The sequence below is a fragment of the Bemisia tabaci genome, chromosome 4 (assembly GCF_918797505.1).
Source record: "Bemisia tabaci chromosome 4, PGI_BMITA_v3".
NCBI lineage: Eukaryota > Metazoa > Arthropoda > Insecta > Hemiptera > Aleyrodidae > Bemisia > Bemisia tabaci.
The window spans coordinates 41553300-41578297 of NC_092796.1; the positions used below are offsets into that span (position 1 = coordinate 41553300).

At 40.0% G+C, this 24998-nt stretch overlaps 2 protein-coding genes across 2 annotated transcripts in view; one reads left to right on the forward strand and one right to left on the reverse strand.

Annotated features, from left to right (window-relative positions):
* The window catches only part of LOC109033553 (lachesin), a 519756-nt gene extending 495054 nt beyond the window's left edge, over nucleotides 1-24702 (forward strand). Inside the window, exons 2-5 of the mRNA XM_072299865.1 lie at nucleotides 2243-2400; nucleotides 16792-17002; nucleotides 18726-19013; nucleotides 20409-24702. Coding sequence (XP_072155966.1) covers nucleotides 2243-2400; nucleotides 16792-17002; nucleotides 18726-19013; nucleotides 20409-20590 — 839 coding nt within the window. The 3' untranslated portion in view covers nucleotides 20591-24702. The remainder of the gene's footprint in view (nucleotides 1-2242; nucleotides 2401-16791; nucleotides 17003-18725; nucleotides 19014-20408) is intronic.
* LOC109033618 (uncharacterized) lies at nucleotides 7372-11577 on the reverse strand. Its single transcript, XM_019046316.2, has 2 exons — nucleotides 11366-11577; nucleotides 7372-8470 (listed from the first exon to the last, which is right to left on the reverse strand). Exons 1-2 carry the CDS (start codon nucleotides 11522-11524, stop codon nucleotides 8102-8104), a joined length of 528 nt encoding a protein of 175 aa, XP_018901861.2. The 5' UTR covers nucleotides 11525-11577; the 3' UTR covers nucleotides 7372-8101.
* Nucleotides 24703-24998: the final 296 nt, after the last annotated feature.

The following is a 24998-nucleotide window of genomic DNA, read 5'->3' on the forward strand; positions in this document are numbered from 1 at the left end:
ACTCATTGGGTGGCAAAAAAAATGATTTCTTTTGAGTAAAATATTTAAGAAAACAGAATGCTGTACACAGTTATATTGCTTGTGTTAAATCTAATTTGTCTAACTTTGCACGTTAATTTTTCCTCTCTGTGGACTCATACTGAGCGTACACAAAAAAACCATGGCACCTTACATTCCTGCCAAATAAGTACAAAAAATTAAGCACGTCTCTCCCATGGCGCAACAGAAGCGCTCCTTAAGCCGGGATATAGCGGGGAGACGCTCGCGAAGACTGAATTGAATTTAAAATTGAAAAGTTTATCCTGGGAGATGCTTGTGCAAGTGCATTAATTTACAAGGGAGCGCACATCCGCACAAGCCATTGAATAATTAGCCGCAAGTGCTGAGTTGTCGGTCCAATTAACTTTCCCAAACGAAACAGGCATTACTCACCCACCCCCAGCCCCCACCAGCGCGCTCTCGCGGGCTTTTATGCAACTCGCAGCGGTCTTCTTTAAATTTGAACAATGTCGGTTCCTCCAGGCTCTTCCTCTCGCTTCCTCCACCGGGATCTCTCGGCATACGAGAGAGGAAGGAGGGAAGGAGGAGGGACAGAAGAGGGAGGAAGGATGGAAGAGGGAGAGAGGAGGTAGGGAAGAGGATGGGAAGAGGAAGGGAAGAGGAAGGGAGGAGGAAGGGAGGAGGAAGGGAAGATGGAGAGAGAGGAGGGAGGGAGGAGGGAGGGATGAGGGAGGGAGGGAGAGGAGGGAGGAGAGGGAGGGAGGGAGGGAGGGAGGAAGGAAGGGAGGAGGGAGGGAAGAGGGAAGGAAGATGGAGAGAGGAAAGAGGGAGGGAAGAGGGAGGGAGGAGGGAGGGAAGAGGGAGGGAAGAGGGAGGGAAGAGGGAGGGAAGAGGGAACTCACTACTTTTTTAGGAACATGAATGATGTGAAAAAAGTGACATTTGACATTTCTTATAAAAATGTATCGTTTTTTACATGGTAAACACATATTTCTCTATCTTTTTTAGAGATAAAAATATTTTATTTTTTCAAAGGTCCGTCTCTTTAGGTCCTTTATTGCAATATTTGACAATTTTTCATAACATACTGTCCTACCGATAAAAAGAAATTTAAATATTTTTAGTCAACAGTAGGTCGATTGAGGTAAAGTTTACGTAAGGACAATGAAACTTCTGCAAAAGCGAGGGATTTGCAATTGAACTAATTATTCTCGTGTAAAATTCTGCGAGAAGCTCATGATTACAGGAGACTTCCTCTCTGTAATCAGTCAAAGTCTATATGCATGGATAAGGTTGAATACATTAGCAGGGTTGTCATACTGTGCGGAAATTCTACTTACGCGTTATAGGGCAGTCTCCAGCCAGCAATCATGGCAACCCTGCTAATGTGTATTCAGCCTTGTCTCCGCGTAAAAAATCGGACTAAATATCAAGGTGCTCCCCTACCCTCCTTTCAACATATTTTGGCAGCAATATCAGTGTCTCACCGTCTCAATGTTTAGAGCCTCGATAATTTGGAAATTGATCTACTTATTGCCTTGTGATACCTCCATGATTTTCCGAGAAATTGTACGTTGACATGATTAGTTGTATCAATGAGGTTTATATAAAACTTTTTCTTACCGATTTTCTTATGATTGATGTTGATACTACACTATAGCCGTTTCAGGCTAACTGCTCATCATCTGGTTATAAAGCGATTAGCTTCAAACAGCTGTAGTTTAAAATCAACAATCAAATGTAAGAAAAAGTTTTAAATCAACCTGATAAATAGAACCTGAATCAACCGACTGAATCGATAATGCCAGGCATTTGCAAAACTTCCATTTTTTTTTGGCGATTTTTTTTTCTTTCCCATGTATTGCTACTTACTGTCTTCACAGAATTTGTCATGGGGACTCAAAACAGTTAGAACAAACGAATTACTGACACTAAGGGCGTATGATATTAATGAACAATCCTTTATTCAAAAAAGTCATACCTATATGCATACAGGTTTACTAACGCAACTTGCATAAGTTAAATAATGAATCTCAATGAGGTTGGGCCAACGGACATTTTACATGACAATGGATACAGTAAACACTAAACAGTCACTCGATGAAACTACGTATACACACAGTACAGAATTTGTTATTTTTCCATCCTTCTGTGGTTTATTTTATCTTGAGCATTTCTTAAATTATCGTATTACTGTAATTATTAGTTTTTAGGAGATACATTAATTTAATTTTTTTTTCAGGCTACATTTATGCGGAGCATTCCCACTCGTCGCAGAAAAGGTTTTCGGGACTATACACAGGACCTTACTTCGACCCGAATGCCTCTTCAAATATCACCACGCAGCTTGGCACTCACGCATACTTGCCTTGCAGAATAAAGCAAGTTGGAAACAGATCGGTAAGTCAACGCTAACTACTTAAATATAAAGAAATAAAAAGAAAGAAGCAGGTGCCATTTATGTCGCAACGTACACATTTTTCAATTCATTGAAAGTGTCCTACGTCTCAAGATCAAAATGAGAAAGACAACTACTGCACTGTACTTTCAATTCAACTAAGTTTATTTCTTTCCGAATTCTTTGTGTGTTTTATTCAAGCTTTTGTTCTTTCTGTTTTGTGAACTCTTTATTCTAGAGAGATCTAGATCCAATGAATCAATTTAATCATTTCGTCTAATGAGTGATCTAATTTGTGCAAGAATTTACGCGATGTCACTTTCATTTTGAAATTTGTTGAATTCTCCTAACTAACAAGATTCCAATACCCTTAATGAGCATTGTATTCTGCAGTTTAGGAACTGTCAAGGCAAGGTTTCTAAACTTATTTTGGATTTTGAAATGTAAAATAAAAACACTCGAATACCAAAAAATATTTTTTTGCACATGACTTTAAAATTTAACAGCATATTGGGAGTAAAAATATGTAGGACAGGTGATGAAAATGAAAGAAAATGTGAGGTGAAGATTACGAAGTTGTCACAAAGCGGGTAAACACACCATGATGGCTAAACGATGGAAGAGAAGATACACTGACTTGCGCTAAGGATGTACATGATGGAAACAGATGTGAAATATTTTGTAAGCAGAGTTCATATTCGTTTGATGACGTAATGACGTCATCATACATTTGGTGGCGTTATCATGATATCAAGGAAGCTATCAGGAAATAATGCTCACTTCAAACCTTCATAAATGAAATATTTCGGGCAAAGGTCGAAATTGGACAAAAAACTGAGTTTTGTAAGAGTGAGAAATGAAGGAGTTCAAGTGAGAGAGGATAAAAGATATGGTACCCACTGTATTTACTGTCAGCGACACTGAATAAAAACCTACGTTAAAATTACAATGTTTATGTTGTTCTATGGTTTGAACTCTCACCATAATGATGGTGGTATTTACATGATGAAAAAATAATTCCAATAAGGCAGTGGCTAAAGTATCAACTTAGAAAGAATGTTTCAAAAAAAAATATATTCGTAAATTTTCTTGAAAATAAATATTTTGCTGGAAGAGATGCGGCAGCTTCCAATTATACATACGTGTGCACAGACGACATAACGGGGACAGCGTGATTTATGCGGTGAAAATCAGTTAACTAGGGTCGGTTTTTAACAAAAGGTTAGGTTCAAGCATTGGACGCAACTATTTTAACTCCTCGGAGCGGGGGAAGTATAACCGCCCAATTGAAGGGGTTTTAAAATCGCCGAAAAGACGGCGCGGCGGTTTTAAAAGATGTTTGGGAGAATCGAAGGCTCTCCGAAAGTTTAGAAGTATTTTCTTGCTTACCAATAAGCCATGTGGGTATTCTTTTAAAATATAAGAGCGACTACAATAAAAGAGACCTAAGTACGCAATATTATCAGAACAGTGATTTTTGTCGTCTAAACGTAGAGTTTTGAAATTTCGCTGGAGAGCTCTCACGAGTATCGTGAATTATAAGTGAAAAGCTGTTTTAATTCATTTGTTTGCCAATAGAGGCTGGCGTAAAATTGCATGCTAATGCGGTAATGTGCTTTCAACAACACAGATTATCTTTTTCCCCTGAAAACTTCAAGCCACATATCTGATTTGGTTTGTCATGAATAGGTGCATATTTTTCTAATGATTTCTCAGAACACGCATTTGTGCTTTGATATCAGTGACTCAGTTTGCTTAGTTTCTAGTCCTGAGACTAAGTGCCTTCCCCCTGAACGGTCACTTGTATTATAATTATTTTTTTCTTCGTGCTCACAAAAGTAGCACGAGATCCCCGAAAAAATTAAGTATTTTCATACGAAATCAGAAGTTTTTACCTTCTATAAGCCGCAGTTACTACACGGAGAAAAAAACTTCGTGCGTGGGACCCGAAGTTCAGGTCATATGGATCTCTGAAGTTTTCGGATTGAGCATCTGAACACTTCAGGTCTAGCTGACGAAGTTCAGGTCTGACATCTGAAACTTCAGTTCTTACATCTGAAGTACTTCAGATGTGAGAACCGAAGTTTTTCGGATGTGAGAACCGAAGTCGTTCGGATGTGAAAACCGAAGTACTTCAGATGTAAGAACTGAAGTTTCAGATGTCAGACCTGAACTTCGGCAGCTAGACCTGAGGTGTTCAGATGCTCAATCCGAAAACTTCAGAGATCCATATGACCTAAACTTCGGGTCCCACGCACGAAGTTTTTTTCTCCGTGTAGCATGATAGTCATAATGCTCCCCCTCGGTGCAATTTTGCAAGTTGGCAACACTGTTTCTCTTCCATTTAAATCCATTAAAAATATCGATTTTAGGTGAGGCACGCTGCCTCACCAAGATACTGAGGATCGATTGTTTTACATACATTTAAATGGAGGAATCCATTGTTGCCAACTTTCAAGAATCATCACAGCTCCGTGAGTGACTCTGGGGACCTCGGCTTAAAAAATATTTTACGAAATTTTAGAAACTTCCAGACTAATCTTTGGCATCGTGAATAATACATGAATAAGATTGAAGACCAGAGCAAACGAACTACCCTTATCTCCCACCGCATGCTTCTCGTATACAGTTCGTCTCCTCCAGTTACTTGGCCGAACAGAGTTACTTACCTTGTCATTATTCAATAAACCGAGGGATAAACGTCCATAAATATCATGAATATGTCACCATATCCTGGAAAAGAAGCCTCTTGAATACACAGTCCAGACTCTTTAAAAAATTGACAAGAAAAAATACTCCTGATTCAATCGGATTTTTGCTTGAATCTAGAGCTAAGCCTCTCAATTCGAGCGGATTTTCTCTTGATCCAAGCAAATATCCGCTTAAATCAAAAGTATTTTTTCTCATCGAATTTTTTAAGAGTCTTGACTTTAGATCCAAGTGGCTTGTTTTCCCAGTGTCGCTTTCTTTAAAACACGGTCTTACACTGATTCACGTAATATTTTGATGAGATAGGCAACATCTGCTAGAGAGATTTAATTTTCGCCACAGTTTGGTGACGAATCAATACTGGCGATAGGTTGGCCAGATCGCGTGAAAATCATTCATCATGGTGCAGATTCCACGGGGAGCGGAAGGAGCTGACTTTAAAATCGGCGTCCTCGCGCCAATACGATACTTGGGAAGTGGTTTGCACACACAAGACGCGCGAGTGCTGTATTCATTCGCGAGAGACGGCGCCGACTTAGCGAGCGCTGAGTATGCAAATCTCGACAACGGCAAAGCTGGTGAGAATGTTGACGTTTCTCACCAGTTTCGGTTTCGGTTCCCCGCCAAAATGAGCTTTCGTCAATGTGACTGGCTTCGACTGGAATGTGCAAGGACAGATTCATTCTGCCTCTCAAAAAAATATATTTAACGATGTATCGAGGGTAAAACTGTAAAAAGTCGTATCTGGATAGTGGAGTTTCAAAATCTTCATTAGGTATTATTTTGTTTTCTGATTTTCTATTTTTGAGTTTCACTCAGAACATATTGTATTGACCAAAGCAAGTCTATGTGCCCAGAAACTTTAGCAAAATTGCTCAATCAGCTGCCTACCGAGTAACATATCTTTGCCTCATAGCCCACCTTTCATGGCAGCAGTGGAGCACACATGCTTGAGCCCCATTATTGGCACACCCCCACTTCAAAATTGAACCGATTATTTTCCAAATCACGCAAGCACCAATCTCTATTTTGGTGGTAAAGGGGTTGTTCTTCCAATGTTTCCTCTGGTATGATCAATCATGTCTGATTTCAAAATAGTCCTCGAAAAAAACATACGTTTATTGGAACTCGAAGATTGTCAACAAAGCAAATAACCCGGTTTTTCTTGTCAGAGGTGGATCTAGCAATTTAGCAACACCGGATTTCCTTCATTCAAACTTATGCTAAATAATCGATTCTTGTCGGAGCACCTGGTCCATCCAAGAATCGATACATTTCCATAGGTTTAATTCGAGGAAATATAATGTTGCCAATTTGCTGGAATGTTTCTTGTTCTCGCATTTGCAACTTTGGCGCTCACGTGATCTGGAAAATAATGAGTTCAATGCGACTTGATGTATCTCACTAAAACTCGGTTCCCCTGTGATTATCCCAAGCGGACCGGAGGGTACTGACTTTGAAAAACACCAAAAAGCAAGAAAATTCCGCCTCCTGTTTTGCAGCGGGTGGAAAAATCAGTGAGAAATTGCCAGGCGGCTGAAGGGCGGCACGGATGAGGCGGCGAAGAAACGTTCGGACGGTACTTAACGGAGAAAATGCCGCGGAAATAATGTTCCCAACGTGTTGAGACAAGCTCCCCGTGTTTGAGGGGGCGAGAGCGCGGGCAACGGGGGTGGGGGTGTGAAAATCCCAGTCGCAGCTTTTGAAAACGTTGGCAGAATGGCGCGTGATTGTTGGGTCCCACGATCCCAGAACGTGGACTACTAATGAAGATTTAGGGGTGGACCCGGAACCTCCTTAATTATACTTATCGCCTTGAATTTGTTGCCTTATTTTTCTCCCACCTTCCACTTCCTACTTTTGCATCGGTGGTGTCGGGTTGAGCCGAAATAGATAGAACTTCCTTCAGTACGGATTTTTCAAAAAGGGTCATCCTTCCCCTTCGGAACAGAAAATTTTGGAACCTTGATTGATCCGCTATGGAAAATACTTTGAATCATTAATCGTCAAAGTTCCAAATAACCCTAATACATGCAAACTTCAAGGCTTTTTTTTTTTTTTTTTTTTTGAAAATCCTCTCTTCATTTCAAAAATTGTAAGTTCAAAGAAATAGTTAGTTAGTTATTTTAATTTACGACGATCAGCAACCAGGTTATTTAACAAAAAAAATAAAAAACGAGTTAATGAATAAATGATATAAATTAACAAATAAAACAAGAAGTAAATAGATACGTTAATAAAATCGACAAATAAAAAACTTAAAATTTCCTGTTATTCTCAAAATATATTTATGTTTTGTTCCATATCATACCATGTTTTGCCTTCCTGTTTACATTTTGTTTGCCATTTTGTTTACATTCAAACATAAACATACATAAATGGATTGTTTATTGACTGATGAAATTGCAGGAAAAGTTCACACCGACTTATAAAATTGCAGGAAAGTTTCATACCGTCCCTTCTTCCCTCCAAAAAACTGCGTATCCAGCTCACGATTTCCAAAATTAGGGTGCAGATTAAAAAAATTTCTGCACGTTTGAATCATATACGTATGCAATCTCCGCCATTTTTTTATCTTCACAGCTCCATGAAGTCAGTAAGCGAGTCACAATAACTGAGTCAGTCGAAAGTGGATCCCCATCGGGCTGACCATTGAAATTGATAGACAAAGAAGACAACAAAGGAAAATGGAGCGGTCTTTTTGATGGAATTGAGTGCTTGCAATGGGCAAAAGATGTGAATAATAGCCTAGCTGATGGCAACTTACAAGCGACCCTGTATGCAGTCCATCATTTTCCCATAGGCTAAGGGGGAAAATCCTATAAGCTATGATCCATTCACTTCAGCCAATAGGATCGCTCCAATTTCTCTTTCTCTTCTTCACCTAAATCTTCACTTTGCCTATCATTTACAATAATCAGCTTGATATGGTCTTACTCTACCTATGAAAGCACTCTAAATTGTGGAGCTTGTGGTAGTTGAAGTCCACCTGGCTCATTCATCACCAGTGGCGCCAGTGCTGGGTGTGGACTGGTTCGGGGACTGGGGGTTGGGGTCGGCGCAGTCCTTAAGGAGCTTCAAGACGAAGGTGCCGTCACTCTTCTTTCCGAGGACGTAGCAAGCTGCGTCGCCCCCGTCGGGTGCCTGGATGCACTGCCCGTGGACGATCATGCCGCATTCTGTCCTGGCCCCGATTTGCGCCAACGCGTAGGCCGCTTTCCGACATCCCTCTCGGCGGCCGCTGTTCTGGTGGGAGCGGGTGTGCGGCCCGAAGCCCTTGCACGGCTCGTCGTGCATGATGTCCTTCCCGCCCGCCATCACGTCCTGCCCGTTCGACCCGCCAGGCGTTGCTAGGAGCGCACACTGAAAAAGGGATGAGCACTTGTCGGTAATGCCGTGATAGCAAAGAGTAGAGTCCCTTTATACTGAGAGTCAAGACAATGTGAATCCATTTCTGATTGGTTCCCGTTTTTTAGGCCTCCACGGTGTCACAAACGGAAAAAAAGATTACATTTTCATTAATTGCAAAGATTCTAATCTGGAATGGACCGAGGACTTACGGGTTCGAGAAGGAACAAACGGAATGAGAGAAGGAACGGAGAAAGGAATTTGAGAACGGGCCGATCGAAGATTACAAAAAACGTTCAATGGTGAGTCAGGGTGAGCTTTATTCCCGTGTGTGACTCCATGAGGGGGTGTTGTCTTGACTCTCAGCATAGAGGGACTCTAGCAAAGAGAGCCGTCACTCAAATTTTCGAATTTGAGTTTTCTTCAAAATTCGTTTGCACGATTGCGTTGTTGTCAGATCGTGCACCGAAAAAAAGTGATGTTGATTTAACATCCTGGATGTGAAAAAAGTGTGCAAGAACTCTCAAAATGCTGAATTAACCGCTACAGCAGTTACTTTAGCAATGTCAAGATGTAAGACTAACTGCTGTAGCGAGTAATTCAGCATTTTGTAAGCTCTCGCACAAATTTTTTACATCCAGAATGTCAAATCAACATCACTTTTTTTTTCGGTGTGGTGCCAAAAGCTTTCAGCACTGAAAAGAGAGGTAGGGGTTTTTGGATGATATGAACAATTCCAATCATTTGTAGCAGTGCCCAAATACATCAGGTTCCTAACCCTCATGTTTCGGTACTACCCCAGCTTGAGTTACGTGTAACCACAATTGGGCGTATTTCTGCCAAACGGAACTGTTGACGAGAGGAAAAGATGTGGTGCGCTCTAGAGAGCTGCTCAAGAAACAATGTTAAAACGAACGCGATTCCCTTTGGAGAAATGGAAAAGCGGTATTTTACATTCTGTCAAATGGAACTATGTGCCAAATGAGTGCGGCATTCATGAGCCATAGGAATGGGAAAAGAGCGTTGTGGACAGGGCTCATGAGTTAAATCCGAGCGAGGGCGACAACGGAGACGGTTTCGTAGCCGCTGACGTCACTGGCGCTTTATAATTCCTACTAATTCTTACGGTCCTCAACTATCGAGTACTTACTTTTTGCCCCCCTTTCTCTGGTTCCGTCTGGCGGAAAAACGTGCAAATTAATTGAAACTGTCCATGTCATTTAAAAAATTGAGGTAGTACCACAAATTTAGGGAGTAACACAATTTCCCCATTTGTCTTCGATTAAATACAGCAAATCGTCGCCCCTCTGAAGTAGGACATATCTTCGATTCGACGTTAACGCTGTTGCCCATATAACTGCATGCTCTCTGCGGCTCATGTGGAATTAGAGGTACACTCTCATGTCAGAAAAGCGACAAAATTTCAAGCACCTAAAAATAACGCAGTAGCGCTGGTCACACAATCGTATTTTGATGCTTGATTCCTGTAGGTTGGCTACAAAATAATAAGATATAATCAAAAGAGCAACTCTCTATACGCTAAATATTACTTACTTACTTACTTACTTACTAACGGCGCTACAGCCCTGGGTGGGCTTTGGCCTCCATAACAATTTCTCTCCACGTCCCTCTGTCTTTGATTTTTCTACTCCATCCTTTTATTTGCATTTTCTTCAGGTCTTGCTCAACTCCGTCTAGCCACCGAAGCCCAGGTCTTCCTCTCTTTCTTGCTGACAATATTTTAGCTTTCAGCACCTTCTTCGGCATCCTTTCTTCTTCCATTCTTTGGTTCCGCTGTATATCATGCTGAATTCGGGCTTGTCGAACTTGCCTTCACCTTGCCATCTGATTTCCTGCAAGGCCATCACGTCGATGTTATACTTTCCCATTTCGCTCGCTATCTCCATCATTTTTCCCGCTTGCTTCATTGTTCTGACGTTCCAGGTTGCCATTGAAATTTCTTTGGCTTTACCCTTTTTCTTTTTTTCCGATGATCCATACTCGTTTGGTCGATTTATCCGTTGATTCCATGTGTACCGAGGCATTGTTATGCTTTTCGTAGCGAGGGGTTTTTTTTACGTGGTAGGGTTGCTAGCCCTACGCACAACCCTCCTCCTTTACCTGGGCTTGGGACCAGCTAGAAGTGAACATCTCATCCCTAGATACGCTAAATATTAACCGAGATATATCGCCCTTTGAAAAGTTGGGTTTTTTACGTCATCCACCACGGAAGGGACACATTTTGTTTCTTACACCTCGTTTTCATCCGATTTTCACGTTGAGTATTCAAGATTCAAGATTCAAAATATTTATTGCATCGAATAAAACATATAGAATGTTGTGATACAATTACAATGGCTTAAGATTAAAAGTATAGTCACAAAAACATAAACTTAGGGAAAAGAAACGTGAGATAAAAAATTATAGAAACTACATACTTAAGTAAGTTAATTAGAAATCATCAACATCATAGGTACACTTGGGTACAAGGAATCCAAATAGGTAATGCTTAAAACTGCTAATTTTTTACATTTTATAATTTCATCAGGTGATTTGTTAAAGAGTTTAATACCTGTATTTAAAAAGGATTCTCGAGTGAAGGTACTTTCACCTATCAATACACTTAGCTTCAGTAGCCAGTAAGTTAACCAGTAGCCAGTCAGTAGCAGTAACCAGTGTAAATGTGTGTCTTCCTGACAAATGAAAGCCAGGTGCAAGAAACCAAGGGTATGTCACTACCGCGATTGATGACGTCAAAAACCCGACTGTTCAAAGGGCAATACCTCGGTTAATATTAAACGTAGAAAGCTGCTGTTTGGACGGATCTTATAATCTGTAGCTAATCTATAAGAATCAAGCATTAAAACATGTTTCTGTAACCTGCGCAACTGACCTATTCTATGCCCTTACCTTGTAATTGGGCTTTTGCCGAGTAAATCCGCCTGGCTGTTGCCGGGGCGTCTGCTGATTAAATCCGCTTGGCTGTTGGAAAGATTGTCCCCGATCCACCAAAAGCACAAAAACGCCGCAAAGGACGATGAGATGAGTCCCTGAAGAGATCATTATCATCCGAACACTTAATGCATGTCAAATTCGTTCGAAGCCTCCTCGTCATAGCTGGCAGTGCCGGTTTAAAAATCCGTGCGAAAAAAAGAATAGCCCCCTTCCACCCACTCAGATAGGTCTCATGGGTGACATTAAGCAGAAGTGATGCAGCTAAAATTATGCATTTGAAGAAGCGCGCAATGACTGAGTTAATATGATGTGAAGATACGATGTTCTTTAAAACTATTAAATTAGATACGTAACTTCCGTCTAATTATTACGTCCACATGCCAAGCTGGAATGACTGCTCTGAAGCAGTTTATGATGTTTGAACTATTCTGTTCACACATTGCAGACGGCTGTTGATAAAATGATCGCGTTCATGAAGGGACGGAGGTTTATTTTTTCGCGCCAAGGAATAACGTCGTAGAAACGTTTGGAAGCTGCCAAATCTCATCTGACGGAACATTAATTTTTGAGAAAAGATTTAAATATTTTTCTTAGAAATTTTTACAAACCTATAAGATGAAGTTTCGAATATATTTTTCTAAAGAATAAGGGGCAAAATTCTGACAAATTTTCCGGAAATTATGTGTTTTATAAAACGGAATCTGGCTATATCTGAAGGTTTATACGGCGTTTTTCCTTAGCCAGCTACGTTTACTAATACGTCTGCATCTGCATCTCTACCTAATGGTTCAGTTACACGATCAAATTGAGCCATCAAATTGGGCCTCTCATTGGTCGCATCCTCACCTCAGGTCTTTTTCCACCAATCAGAGCTTCAGTTTGATGGCTCAATTTGATCGTGTAACTGAACCTAACGGGATCGTTCATAAAGTTCGAAGCTTACTGACTCACCACGGAGGGTGTGGTTCATCCTGCTCGCGTTACGAAGGAACTCAAAGTTAGGCTCATTTTTAAAGCTTAGGACTCTTGTTTTCAGTTTTGAACTATTTGACATAAATCTTTTTTTCAAAAGACTTTCAATGTGGATCTGTTTTGTTCGCTTTCCCTCATCCAAGTGAAGTTGCATTTTGCTTAAATGTAACGAAATGGACTAAATTTTGAAATTGGCAACTACAAAATCCAGCTCAATCTAGACACAACGTATGTACCATTAGTTTCCTCGTACATATACGTGTTTTTACACGTGAGGCAGAAATGGTAGATTCTAAATGCAAAAATTAGTCCTAATGATGTATGGCGTTTAATTGGGAGAAATTTCAGTCGGGTTCATTCAGGCTATATTCAATTCAATATACTCGTGTAAAAACCACTAATGTCCTTTTTTATAGTTTTGAGAAGACGGAGAAAAACTTGCAACTTGGGATTTTAAATCCGTCCGAACTCAAACCTCCGACCTCCCCTTCCTATTCCAATCCCGAAATCTCTACAGAAGCGGATCCAGCAATGTAGCAACACCGGATTCCCTCCATTAAAACATATGTTAAATAATCGATTCATGTCAGAGCACCTGGTCCCTCCGATAATCGATACATTTCCACAGGTTTAAATGGAGAAAAAACAATGTTGCAAATTTACTAGATCCGCCAATGAACCTCTATATAAGAATCTCACAAGACAATAAAAGGCCATCGACAGTTTTCCAAAGAACGGATTCGATAACGTTCTCGACTTTTTCTCAAATTTTCTTGCTGCAGTGCGTCTACGTGCGGAACTTATTTTCATGATCGGCTTTCAGTTCATTCATGCAATAATTCGTTGCAATTCTTCCACTTTCCCGCGTTTGCACGACCTGAACTCGCGCACTGCTTCGGTTCGCTCCACCAGGTGCGCTTCCCGGAAACGCAGATGCGCGTCACAATCCAACTTCCGCTTCCGGTTTTCGCCGAATAGGTCAACCTGGAAACGTGCTTAACTTTGCATTGCCGAATTTTCTAACATTTATGGAATCGAAAATCTATCATGGATCTAAAGCACTCGTCACAATAGCATGTCATGATGCCGGCCGCCTTCAAATCGTTCTTTCCTATAAAAGAGAACGTAAATCCATTCTAAAATTTCAAAATTTACTCAAATTATTCAATTTTCCACAATAATACAAGTATGCAATCTCTACCTGACATTTTGCCGTATTTCCGGTTTTGAAAAAAATCAATGAAACTTCGGTGAGAAATAAGCAACAATTTCCTAGTATTATTAAATTTGCAACATCGAGATGTAGTGATGTTTTTTTCATCTGAGAAATGACGAAATTACGCAAGCTCAATAGATTTATATCCAAATACGTGTAAGCGTACTCACTTCTAACGGCCTCTTTCATCACAACCCTAACTTGAGGAGCATTATTTTGGTATGGAAAACGGAGACACCATCATAGCAATGACATTTCATCAAGGAAGAAGAGATGATTTCACGAATAATAGAACAAGGCAGGCGCCTCCATCATGCGGAAGAAAAGAACGCGTGTTGATGACGGCGCAGAGATACAACTATTCGTGCTTGATGGATGTCTGTGTTGCATGTGCGAAATTGAAGGCGCGACGGCGCGAAGCGAGATCTTACAGTGCTCCACTATACGCTGCCACGATGTTTCACTTGGATTCGGAAAAAAAGTTCAAAAACGAGGCCCAAATACGTCTCTTTTACCTCGAGCTGTGTTGATACTCAATTTTTTTTAAATAAATTTTTTAATTTGACGGAAGAATTTTTTTTTTTTTTTTTTTTTTTTTTCTTATGATGTATCTGTGGACCTCGTATGTACCGACCCCATACAACGGGCAAACCTCGCGTCAATTTGACGCCGCCTTTGACATTTAAAAATTAAGGATTCAGAGTCGCGTATAGGAGCATATATATGTCCGAACGATTTTGAAATGGCATCGCTGTAGATCATCCATTTTGTCCGAGGCACGGAAAAATAATCCGGCCCGCAGAATGATCGTAAAGCACGGCCAGCAGCAACAACCAGATGCTCATCAAAGTAGAAGCTGATATTTATTTTTTGTAATAACACTATTTTCCATTTATATTTTCTGCATTTGCAATTAAACTTTTGCCACGTGTAAAATATACCACAACTCAGCCAGCCATGTAAAAATTCAATCTGTTACTTCCGACTCGTGAGTAAAAAAGTTCAGGCTGAAATCGAACGCTCAGTTTCAACGAAATCTTAGTATTTATGAAATCGTTAACAATCTCCTTTTTGAACTCTGATTTTACACGAGCATTCGCCACGATTCCAAGTATTAAAATTAAATCCCTGCAGCTGAATCGAAAGAAAACACTTATTTCAATTTTAATAATGAAGTTCAAAGCTGAAATTATTTGTAGTACGCAAACGGAAAATACCAAAGTCTTCTCCAAGAATTTACAACAAACGCAACAATGACTTTTCTGGGAACTCAGTCTCAGTTGTGTCGTGTTGAGGAAGAACGTCTTATAATCATTTGGTGGTTGCTAATCCCCTCTGAAAAAATATTGATTTAAAAGAGATATATAAATGCTTTTCTTCGAAAATCTCCAGCATCTTAGATTAAATTGTGAGTGGAGTTCTTTGAAACGTTGAGGAAAATAATAAGTTATCAACAAGAAAATTTACAATTTATCAGAGGAAATTTTGCAACGACTTACAACAGTTCATCCAGTGTTTTTCATCAGCACGGCAAAGTTATGTATACATTCGAAATCCAGAAAATTCGACGAACTCGTTAATAATACTCTGACTTTCTGACTGTCAACGTCTTGTAACTAGAAAGTCTGTTGGAACTGAAATCAATTTGCCAGAATAGAATCTGACCTTTTAATTTCTTTGAATTGAATCGGAAAACGGAATAATAATTAAAAATTAAGAAAAGTTTCGTTAAGTCAAAGTTGTAAATATTGGCCCATCGCCTTTGAAAAGTCTTTCCTTCGCAGCATTCAGCAGCATATTACGTCGGCTGCTGATCACGCTCTTCGCTCAAAGTCATACTTGATGGTTGCGTTTCATTGATTTGCTGAAGGATTTTAAGAAAAGTACTGATGCCAAGTTTTTAAAGTTCAACATCAACGGAATCGTTTTTACTCTTCAAAACATGATATCCATAGCCTATCTATAGCTGCAGTTTCTCTATACGCTCGTGTCCAAAGTTTGCGCACTGAATGATGAAGGGTTTATAGTTTCCCCTCTTGAATTATTTTTGCGAATAACCGGACGAAACTGTGGTATTTACATATGTCGTAGATTATGCCATCCGCCGAATTTTGTACCACCAACAACCCCCCCCCCCCCTCCTCTGAAATGATCATAAAGGCACACCAAAACTAGTCACGCGTCCACTTTGTTTCAAGCTCAAGGAAATGTATCGATTTTTGGATGAGCGGAAAGTTTAAACTTCCCAACAATAAAACTCTAATTTCTCAGCTTGAAGTCGAATTTGAAATCTTTCGTTCTGCTCATTTTGTTCCATGTAAACTTTAGAGGAACATTCCTAGTGGCGCTTGGTTTCTTAAGCGGTAGTTCATTCCCCGAGACAAATAGCGACTCTCTTCTGGTACCTTGGCAAGACTGGCAGCTCATATCTTCAGAACTTCAGCATTCAACTGTTGACCTACGATTTTCTTGGCTGTTATTGGACTGCGTTAAGCAGAAAGGAACCAAGCCACATCAGCTTTGCCAATTTAACTGGGCAATTTAAGTGTTTACGAGGGACGTTTTCGCGTATTCTTTTGAAAATGTTAAGGAATCTGCTTCGTAGTATGCAGAAAATTCACTGAAATTGGCGCAAAAATCTACCGAACCGTTTTAATTCAAAATATTAAAATGCCTGTTTTTGGCAATAGCTGATGCGGCTTGGTTCCTTTCTGCTTACCGCGGTCCAATTGAGTGACGCGCTGAGCGATTTCTTCAACAATGCAGCCAAAATTTGGTAATTTTTTTGGGCACTTTGCATTCCCCGAAGTTCATCACCAAACAAAATCAGCCTCTCGATGGGAGTTTGGTATTTCACTGTATTTCTCTCTGCGCATCCCTAATTGTTGAGTCCTTTAAATGTACACGGAAAAAAAAAAGAATTGCTGATTCAGCAATTCAATTGCTAAAAACAGTGAAAGCAATGTTTCAACGCAGATTTTACAACAAAAAATGCTACTTTAACCACCCCCGTGGTTTAGTTAGTCTACAATGTGGTTAAAGTAGCATTTTTTTGTTGTAAAATCTGCGTTGAAACATTGCACTCACTGTTTTTAGCAATTGAATTGTTGAATCAGCAATTTTTTTTTCCGTGTGAGCATCTTATGTCCAATTTGTCTTTATGACTCACGGAGTTTATTAATGGTTGTTGCAGGTTTCTTGGGTGCGGAAGCGTGATTCGCATATCCTGACGGTGGACAGGTACACATTCGTTGGCGACGACAGGTACCAGGCGTTCCAGGCCGACGGGACGGACGCGTGGACGCTCCAGATCAAATTCGTCCAGCCCCGAGACGCTGGCCAGTACGAGTGCCAGGTTTCCACCGAGCCAAAACTCTCGCATATGGTCACGCTCAATGTCGTTGGTGAGTCTCCAACTGTTTTCGGGACATTCCGTCAACGATTTTTTTGTCCGTGCACCTGTTTTGTCCAGTAGTGCACGTCCGCGAGTAAAATAAGCAGAAAATCTTGGTCAAAGCGTTGTGTTTTAGTCCGTATGTAAAATCATACTGTCAATATTGAAACTGAGAAAATTGAGAGAGAAGGAGGTATTGTATTGTTATGGCAACTCATTTTACAAGTGAAATATTTTCCTCTTCCTTTGATTCATCTTTTCAAATTTTCATTGGTGAATATTTGGTTTTATTTCTATCCTTAATATTGCCGATATGAAAATTAACTTATATGTACCCTTTTTTTATGAAAATATTACTTCATTTTAATAAAATTTACATTTTTAAATAGTAAATGCACAAAATATAAAATAAAAAATCAAAGTGCTTCGGAAATCCTTAAATTTGACACGGAACAACTTGTATATGTGCAAAAGACACACTATATTTTCCTTAAATACATATTTCATTCCATCAATTTAAATGAGAATACTCCATGCAGAACGTGCAAGCATTTCAAAATCATGAGTTGAAAAACGCTTACTCCGCGAGTTTAAATATTACAGCCTAACACACAGCGGAACGGTGTGCTGCCGGCGCAAAACGCGCACTGGCGCCTACAAACCTAAGGGGATACTTCGCGCATTGCGCAATGCGCGAAGTATCCCCTTAGGTTTGTAGGCGCCAGTGCGCGTCTAGCGGTGGCCGCGCCGCAGCGCCTTAAGCAACTATTTCTCAACAGAAGTGTTGCACTGTATCATACAGGCCCTCCAACACATTTAGAATGTGACGCTTTCCTCGCAAAATAAATCAAGATACTACAAGGAAGAGAAGAAATCCACGTTTAAGCTGAGTCCGAAGTAAAGAAAAACCTTCAAGCAGGAAGGAGATTTGAAGACGGTGAAAGAGTTTTATTAAAGATAGGATGGGGGTGGCTAGAGGTTATTTTAGAGGCTGAAGACAACGAGAAGCAGTAGTCATGGGCGGATCCAAGGGAGGCATGGGGGTGTAAGCCTACTTCCCGCAACCCCCCCACCCCTGAAAAAAGAAGGAAGAAAAGGGGGAAAAGGAACGGAGGAAAGAAGAAGGAAAGACGCTTACGTTCGATAATTATTAATAACAAAATTGACCTGAACTACACCGAAAAGCCACCTCGCATCCCTAAAATTTCCAATCATCCCTTTCAAAATTAACAATCTACACTGAAAATTTTGCATTTCATTTATTACGCAAAATTTGAGAGCCGGTGGTTTGTTATTTTATAACAACGTTTGCCTGTGGCTTTTTTTACAATTCGATTTTGCGACATTTTCATTCTGCACTTAATCTTTTATAAATCATTTTTTTCAATGTACATATTAGATGCTTTAAAATCTCGAACATTTTCCGACGGAAGCCCTCAGAGCCTCCTTTCCAGTGGCGAGGCGTGAATGATCGATTATCGATATCTCGCCAATTGAAGCTATGGTGAAGAATCGATTACTAAGGTGTTCGTTGCGAACACCCTGATAATCGATCTTTTTTCATAGACTTGAGTGGCGTATCAATCGATATATCGCAAAGCACGCCACGTCACTGCTCCTTTCCACCCTTCACCCCCGAACGAAACGTCTGGATCCGCCTACGGCGATAACACCATCAGAAGGAGAAGAAGACGTGAGTTTGGAATTTAATATAAATGTTGCGTTGTTTTCAGTTCCGCGGATCGAGATCCTGGGTGACCAGGACATCCACGTGAAGCTGGGCTCGCAGGTGGAGCTGAAGTGCGTGATCACGCAGAGCATCGAGGAGACGGGCTTCATCTTCTGGTACCACAACAACCGGCGGATCCTGGACTCCAAGCTCATCAAGATCGAGCGCACCGGCTCGGATACCACCGTCGGCACCCTCGTCATCCTCTCCGCCAAGCAGACCGACGCCGGCAACTACACCTGCGCACCCACCAACCTCCAGTCCGTCAGCGCCTACCTCCATGTTCTCATGGGTAAGCACCAAACTAACTAAACCACCATTCGGTTTTTTGAAATTTTGTAAACACTATTCATTGAGATTCAAGGCGCTTCCCGATCAAATATCTAATAGTGACATAAAAAAACCCTTCAATGCAACTATTCGTGCTCGGAAGATGATCATGTTGCATATACGATCAGTTGAAGGCGCTTCGGCTGCGTTCCACGTATTACTTAGAATACGCTGAGCGTAATGTTCCTACTAGGAAGGGACCCTGTCGAATTATTGAACGGTTGGTGACTTTTAACTTTCAGTGTGCCAAATGTGTAATTTCTATCCTCAGCACTTTTTCATCACCTACCCTGCCGTGCTAAGCAAGCACGCCGCCGTAAATCCATCAAGATTTTCCCTTGTTTTTTGGAACTTAACACTTTATAAAATACAAACCGTTTCACCCATGCGCCTCAAATTTTTAGATTAATATTTGATCGTATTTGCAAAATAATTCTGGAGAAAACATTGTTCCAAGGTACACAAGTTTTTCTGTCATGATACATTGTTCCAAGGTACACAAGTTTTTCTGCCATGATACATTGTTTCCAAAAAATGTAAAGTAGCGTTTACGGCGTTTTTTGCGTTGTACAGCAGTCCGTGTTCACAGAAAAATCGAATTGATCAAAACTACTTGGGTCAAAAACCCCTTGTTTCTTAAATATTTTCAATTTTCCGAGCAACGATGGTGATGAAAAAGGACCGAGGACATTCTCAAATTCCTTTTTTTAAATCAGTTATGGAATGCCCTATTACATTCTCGGCCAGAATGCGAGATGACGAAGAAAGTTTTATGAAGTCAAAACCGTATGTGCAGTGGCGATTTTGCAAGGTAGCAACCCTGTAATCCCTCCATTTAAATCCATTGAAAATATCGATTGTAGTCGAGGCAAGCTGCCTCGCCAAGAATCTATTGTTTTAAATAAATAAATTTAAATTGAGGAAAAACAGTGTTGCCAACTTTCAAGAATCGCCTCTGCGTCTGATGGTACAAACGAGCAACGCAGGATACTGCACTGGAAAAAAAGAACATATTGGATGTAGAGTCCAGACTCTTGCAAACATTGACAAGAAAAAATACTCTTGATTCAATCGGATTTTTGCTTGAATCAAAAGGAAATCCGCTTAAATTAAGAGGCTTGGTTCTTGATTTAAGCTAGATTCTGATTGAATCAAGAGTACTTTTTCTTGTCGATGTTTTTAAGAGTCTGGACTCTAGATCCAATGTGTTTTTGTTTTTTTTTTTTTTTTTCCAGTGAGCGCAGGATACCGCTACAAACTCAGCGTTTCATGATCCTCTGAGTTCATTAAAAAACTAACAATTCCACGAAATTTCATATGTTTGTAATTTCATGAAATTTTGTTTGTCTGATTTCAGACGAGCACCCGGCGGCGATGCAGCGCGGGAAGAACTCAGCCTCGCTGCCGTGCATATGGTGGGTGCCGTTCTCGGTGGCTCTGGGCATGGACACCTGTCTGTCCAGGCACCTCACCCTCATGGCGCTCCTCTCCTTTTACCTAATTAGTAGTCTTGTCCTATTCTTCATCCCGGAATCGTGAACTCCCGTCTAGGCGCCCGACTCCACCCCAATTCCGGGCTCAACCACAGGGACAAAACTCTTAACATTACTTCTTCGACTGATTACGTGATTAGGGCACCGCGCCGCACAGTGGATCCAGTCGATCGGGGAGCTCGGGCGAAATTTGGAAACTTTCAAAGCTCATGACTCCATCTGAAAAAAAACCACAATGGGTCTTGAGTCCAGACTCTTAAAAACATTGACAAGAAAAACTAAGCAAAAATTTGATTGAATCAAGAGTATTTTTTCTTGTCAATGTTTGCAAGCGTCTGGACTCTAGGTCCAATGTGTTTTTTTTCCAGTGCGTAGAAACTGAAAGGAACTAGGCCACATTAGCTATTGCCAATTGTAATTGGGCAATTTAATTTTTTACATGAATACGGTTGTGCGGATTCTTGTGCAAATTTCAGCGAATTCTCGCCGTAGTACGAAGCAAATTCTTCAAAATTTTCCAAGAGATCCGCTTAAACGTTCCCACGTAAAAAATTAAATTGCCCAGTTAAATTTGGCAATAGTTGATGTGGCTTGGTTCCTTTCTGTTAAACGCGAACCATTTACACAAAACTTTGAGTTTTTAAAAGTGATTTCATTGGTTTTCTCGTAAAATTTTTCTCTCTAAGCACCCCTCGAACTTTAAATTGTGACGGAATAAACATCAAATTTCGCAGTTTTAGCCAACAATTTTAAGTCCGACATCTCAGGTTGACTCGATCCACTGTGTGCCGTCGGGGAAAAACAGGAGAGCAGACTTCGCTTACACGGTCCCAACTTCGGGCTCACGACGTAACAAATTTTTATTGAATGTGATAGACAAAGCGATAGACTAAGAAGATCTAGAGAAAACGGAGCGATTCTGTTTGTGCGCGGGTGGTTGCAATGGACATAGGAGGTTAGGCAACTTACTAACGGCAACCCACTAGAGACCCCACAGTTGGACCAAATTTTGCAATTCGAAACCTCCATTTCTAACTCAGTCAGAAGCAACATATGTACCATTAGTTTCCTTATGTTTATAAGTTTTTTCACTGATGAGCCAGAAATATTAGTCCCTAATTGTGAAATCAAGTCCATTTAGTTCATTATTTTCCTCCTCAGTTTATAAGATGCACGCGTTTCAACGAATAAGATCGCTCCATTCTACCTTTTTTCTCTTTGTCAATTGCTTTGTCTATGTATTTCAATAATTAGCCTGTGGGTAATCCAACTTTTCAATCAAAGAAACTGAACTTCGAACTAATAGAAAAACTGAGGTATAGACACACTTATAAAGGTATATCAATAGGAATCAATAAATTTTGGGCAGGCACATGCCTTGTCTGGATTAGTGACTACTTTTGCAGAAGTGTGACTTGAAATACCCAAAATCTTGTAATGATGACGTATCCACGCTCGTTGGGCGTTGAGGCATCAACTGCATTACCTATGAATAATCAAGTCTTCGTTTGGCAGCCTGCCTCAGCGAGAATCGATTATTTTATAAATATTTAAATGGAGGAAATAGAGGGGGAAAATATTTAGATGGAAGGGTAGGAAGTGGTTCACACACTCCCCCCCCCCCCAGGCCTAAGATGTTTTTTAAGAAAGGACATCATCTGCGGTTTCCAGGAATGTCTTACCCTCGGAATACCCCCTCCCATCGTCCGTGATCAATTTCGACCATGAAAAATTTGTAAAAATGCCTCTGAAAGGTGCAAGCCGAATCTACAGCCCAGATAAAGGACAAATTTTCTCCCTCGTACTATGGAAACGCACACTAAATTTCACAGTGAAGTTCATGTGAAACCCATGAGAGGGCTGGATATTAAATTAAAAATTAAAACCGTAATGTTCCACTTTTCACTTCCACTTTTCACCCCGCAGTTTTTGGAAGTTTAGTTGTTATTATTAGTGCAACAGCGAGGTAGACGAAAGTTGCATGCTTCAAGACTCAAATTCAACACAATACAAAGAGATACAAACTTAAAATTGTCGAGTACATCAAGTACGAGTTTATGGTTCAATCGGCCTCAAATTTATTTTATTCTCTTCTGTGATGAAAGTCAGTGAAAATCTCAAACTCCTGTTTTTCCTCCATGGTGTTTCGAGTGTCTGATCAACTCTGGTTAAGTTTCCTATGCACAGGAAACTAAACCAAGAGAGATTATCGGAGGTGATCTCCAATGTGTTTTCAATGACCATTTTGCGCGTTATCTAATGACGTCATTGGTTTTTTCTCGTTGAAATGTTTATGCAAACTATACCAGCAAAATGAAATGTACCTTTTTTAATGTGTTTTTTGAACATTTTAAAATATCGATTGGCTCTTCAACGATCGAAATTTCACCTTTCGAGGATGATAATACATCGCACAAAGCTTTGACGCAATTTTTAATTAGCTTCCCGAATTAAAATCCTCTGCCCTCAAGGTGTTGGACTTGAAAATAAACTTCAATGCTCGAGAGACCAACAGCAAACAGACAGAATGAGACAGTAAAGTCGTGTCAAGGTAGAACGACGTATGAACATTCAAACTTTGCCAAATTTCCCAAATAATATATTTATTTTGGAGGAAAGTAATTAATTTTTTCACTTGACATTTCTAGCCAAACAATGATAAATCACAAGGAGTGTTCGCGGAAAATTTAAATCAGAGTCACTGGAAGATTTCCCAGAAAATTCTTGTTTTATAAAAAGAAATTCGGCAACGTCCTAAGGTTCATGCGGCGTTTTACCATAGCACGGTAGAGTGTTAAACAGGAATAGTGAGCGGCAAATGAAGCCTGAATTTTTTCGCAATGCGCACGGTGTTAGTTGAACAAATATCACGAACGGATTCGTGTAAAACCCTTTGAGTAAAATTGTTTCACGAGGAAGCAATTAAGTTAAAAGCTTCAATCGTCATGCTCGCTCGAACGTTGTTACGTTCATCGCTTGACTTACGTTCTCCTGAGAACGCGAGAAAGAGCCAGACTCCCAAATTCGACCATTTCCCAAACTGCGCGTCACTTCATAATTTTTGTAATGTGTTCATTTATGATGCAACGGAGCCAGGGAAAAAAGGACTTAAGCTGAAAAATTAAATATGATAGCACTGTGCCACTTCATTTCCATCATTGAACATTGAAACATCCGAAAATTAACTTTTAAATAGCGTTTTGAATCGAGTAGTTTAGTCAACATTCAGAGTCCCTGACGATTCCTCAAATTCTCACTGTCTTTTATTTATGAACCCCTGTTTTTTGTATATAAAAAATTTGTATATAAAAAAAATGTCTGGATAATTGATGGGTGATTTCCTCAGATATTTAGATATTTCATCGTGTCTCATTTTTTAGCGCCGAGTTTGGAAATGACAACATTTTTTCCCTTACTACGTTAGGATCTTTGTCTAACTCCGCATTCCACCTCCTCCAAAAGTCGAACTTTCTTGGGGAAAAAATAATTTTCCAGAAAATTGATTTATTATGTACAAAAACCGGGGTTAATTTTGGATGCAGTGCAATCAAAAATACAAAGAAAATTTTAATGACGTGATCGTTTTTCTCGGTAAGAAAGTTTTTTCATTCAATCGATCAAATCTCATATATTTAGAGTAAATACTATCTGTTTTTGGGGGGAATTAAAAGGGGAGGCTACAGTTTTTCGTAAATATCCACACGAGACTTTGTGCTTGATGCTGTTTAAAATTCCAAGATGATCTCAATTTCTTTTCGTGCATCAAATGCCAGCTCCCCAGTAAGTATTATTTCTCGAAAAAACTGGAGATCCTCTGGGAAAAACTCCTTGAGATTTTGAAGGTCCGCCAGAGCCTCTGTATGTTGACAAAATGCACTAAAAAAAAAATCTCGGTGTATTTACTAAGAAAAGGGTAAAATTTCCAAGAATTCAGGGTTTTATTTGATCCCAGTTTTTTCTTGATAAAATTACCATTTACGGAATTGGTAATTTTACCGAGAAATCTCGGTAAAATTATTGACTTTCTCGGTAATTTTACTAGACTCCGGTAAAAACGCCAATATTTTTTATCGACTGTGGTAGAATTACCGAGATAAAATGGCGAAGTTACCGGGAATTGATTACCAATAAAAGTGGTATTCTTACCTGAAAAAAAAACAGTAGAAATACCGGTTTTCAGGTAAGCTTACCAGTCTGTCTTGGTAAAATTAACAATAATTGGTAAAAAAGTGAGATGGTAAAGGTGCCAACGGACCTTGGTAAAAACGCCGAGAATTTTTTTTCAATGTGGTGCTAGGTCGTTCCTTAACGCTTGATTTTACTCAGCTCGAAACATTTTTACATGATGCTGTTAGTTTTCAAATTCTCCAGTTTAATTAATTAAAATCAGCTGCACGCTTTGGGCAATCGTTAGCGCATGAAACGTGTGCACTGTATGCCGCACCAAGGCTTTC

Bases quoted from the DNA above. Each gene is read 5' to 3' on its own strand.
- LOC109033618 (XM_019046316.2), bottom strand. From the start codon at position 11,524: ATGATAATGATCTCTTCAGGGACTCATCTCATCGTCCTTTGCGGCGTT. The intron at 8,471-11,365 runs GTAAGGGCATAG...TCCCTTTTTCAG, and splicing joins GGCAAAAGCCCAATTACAAG to TGTGCGCTCCTAGCAACGCC.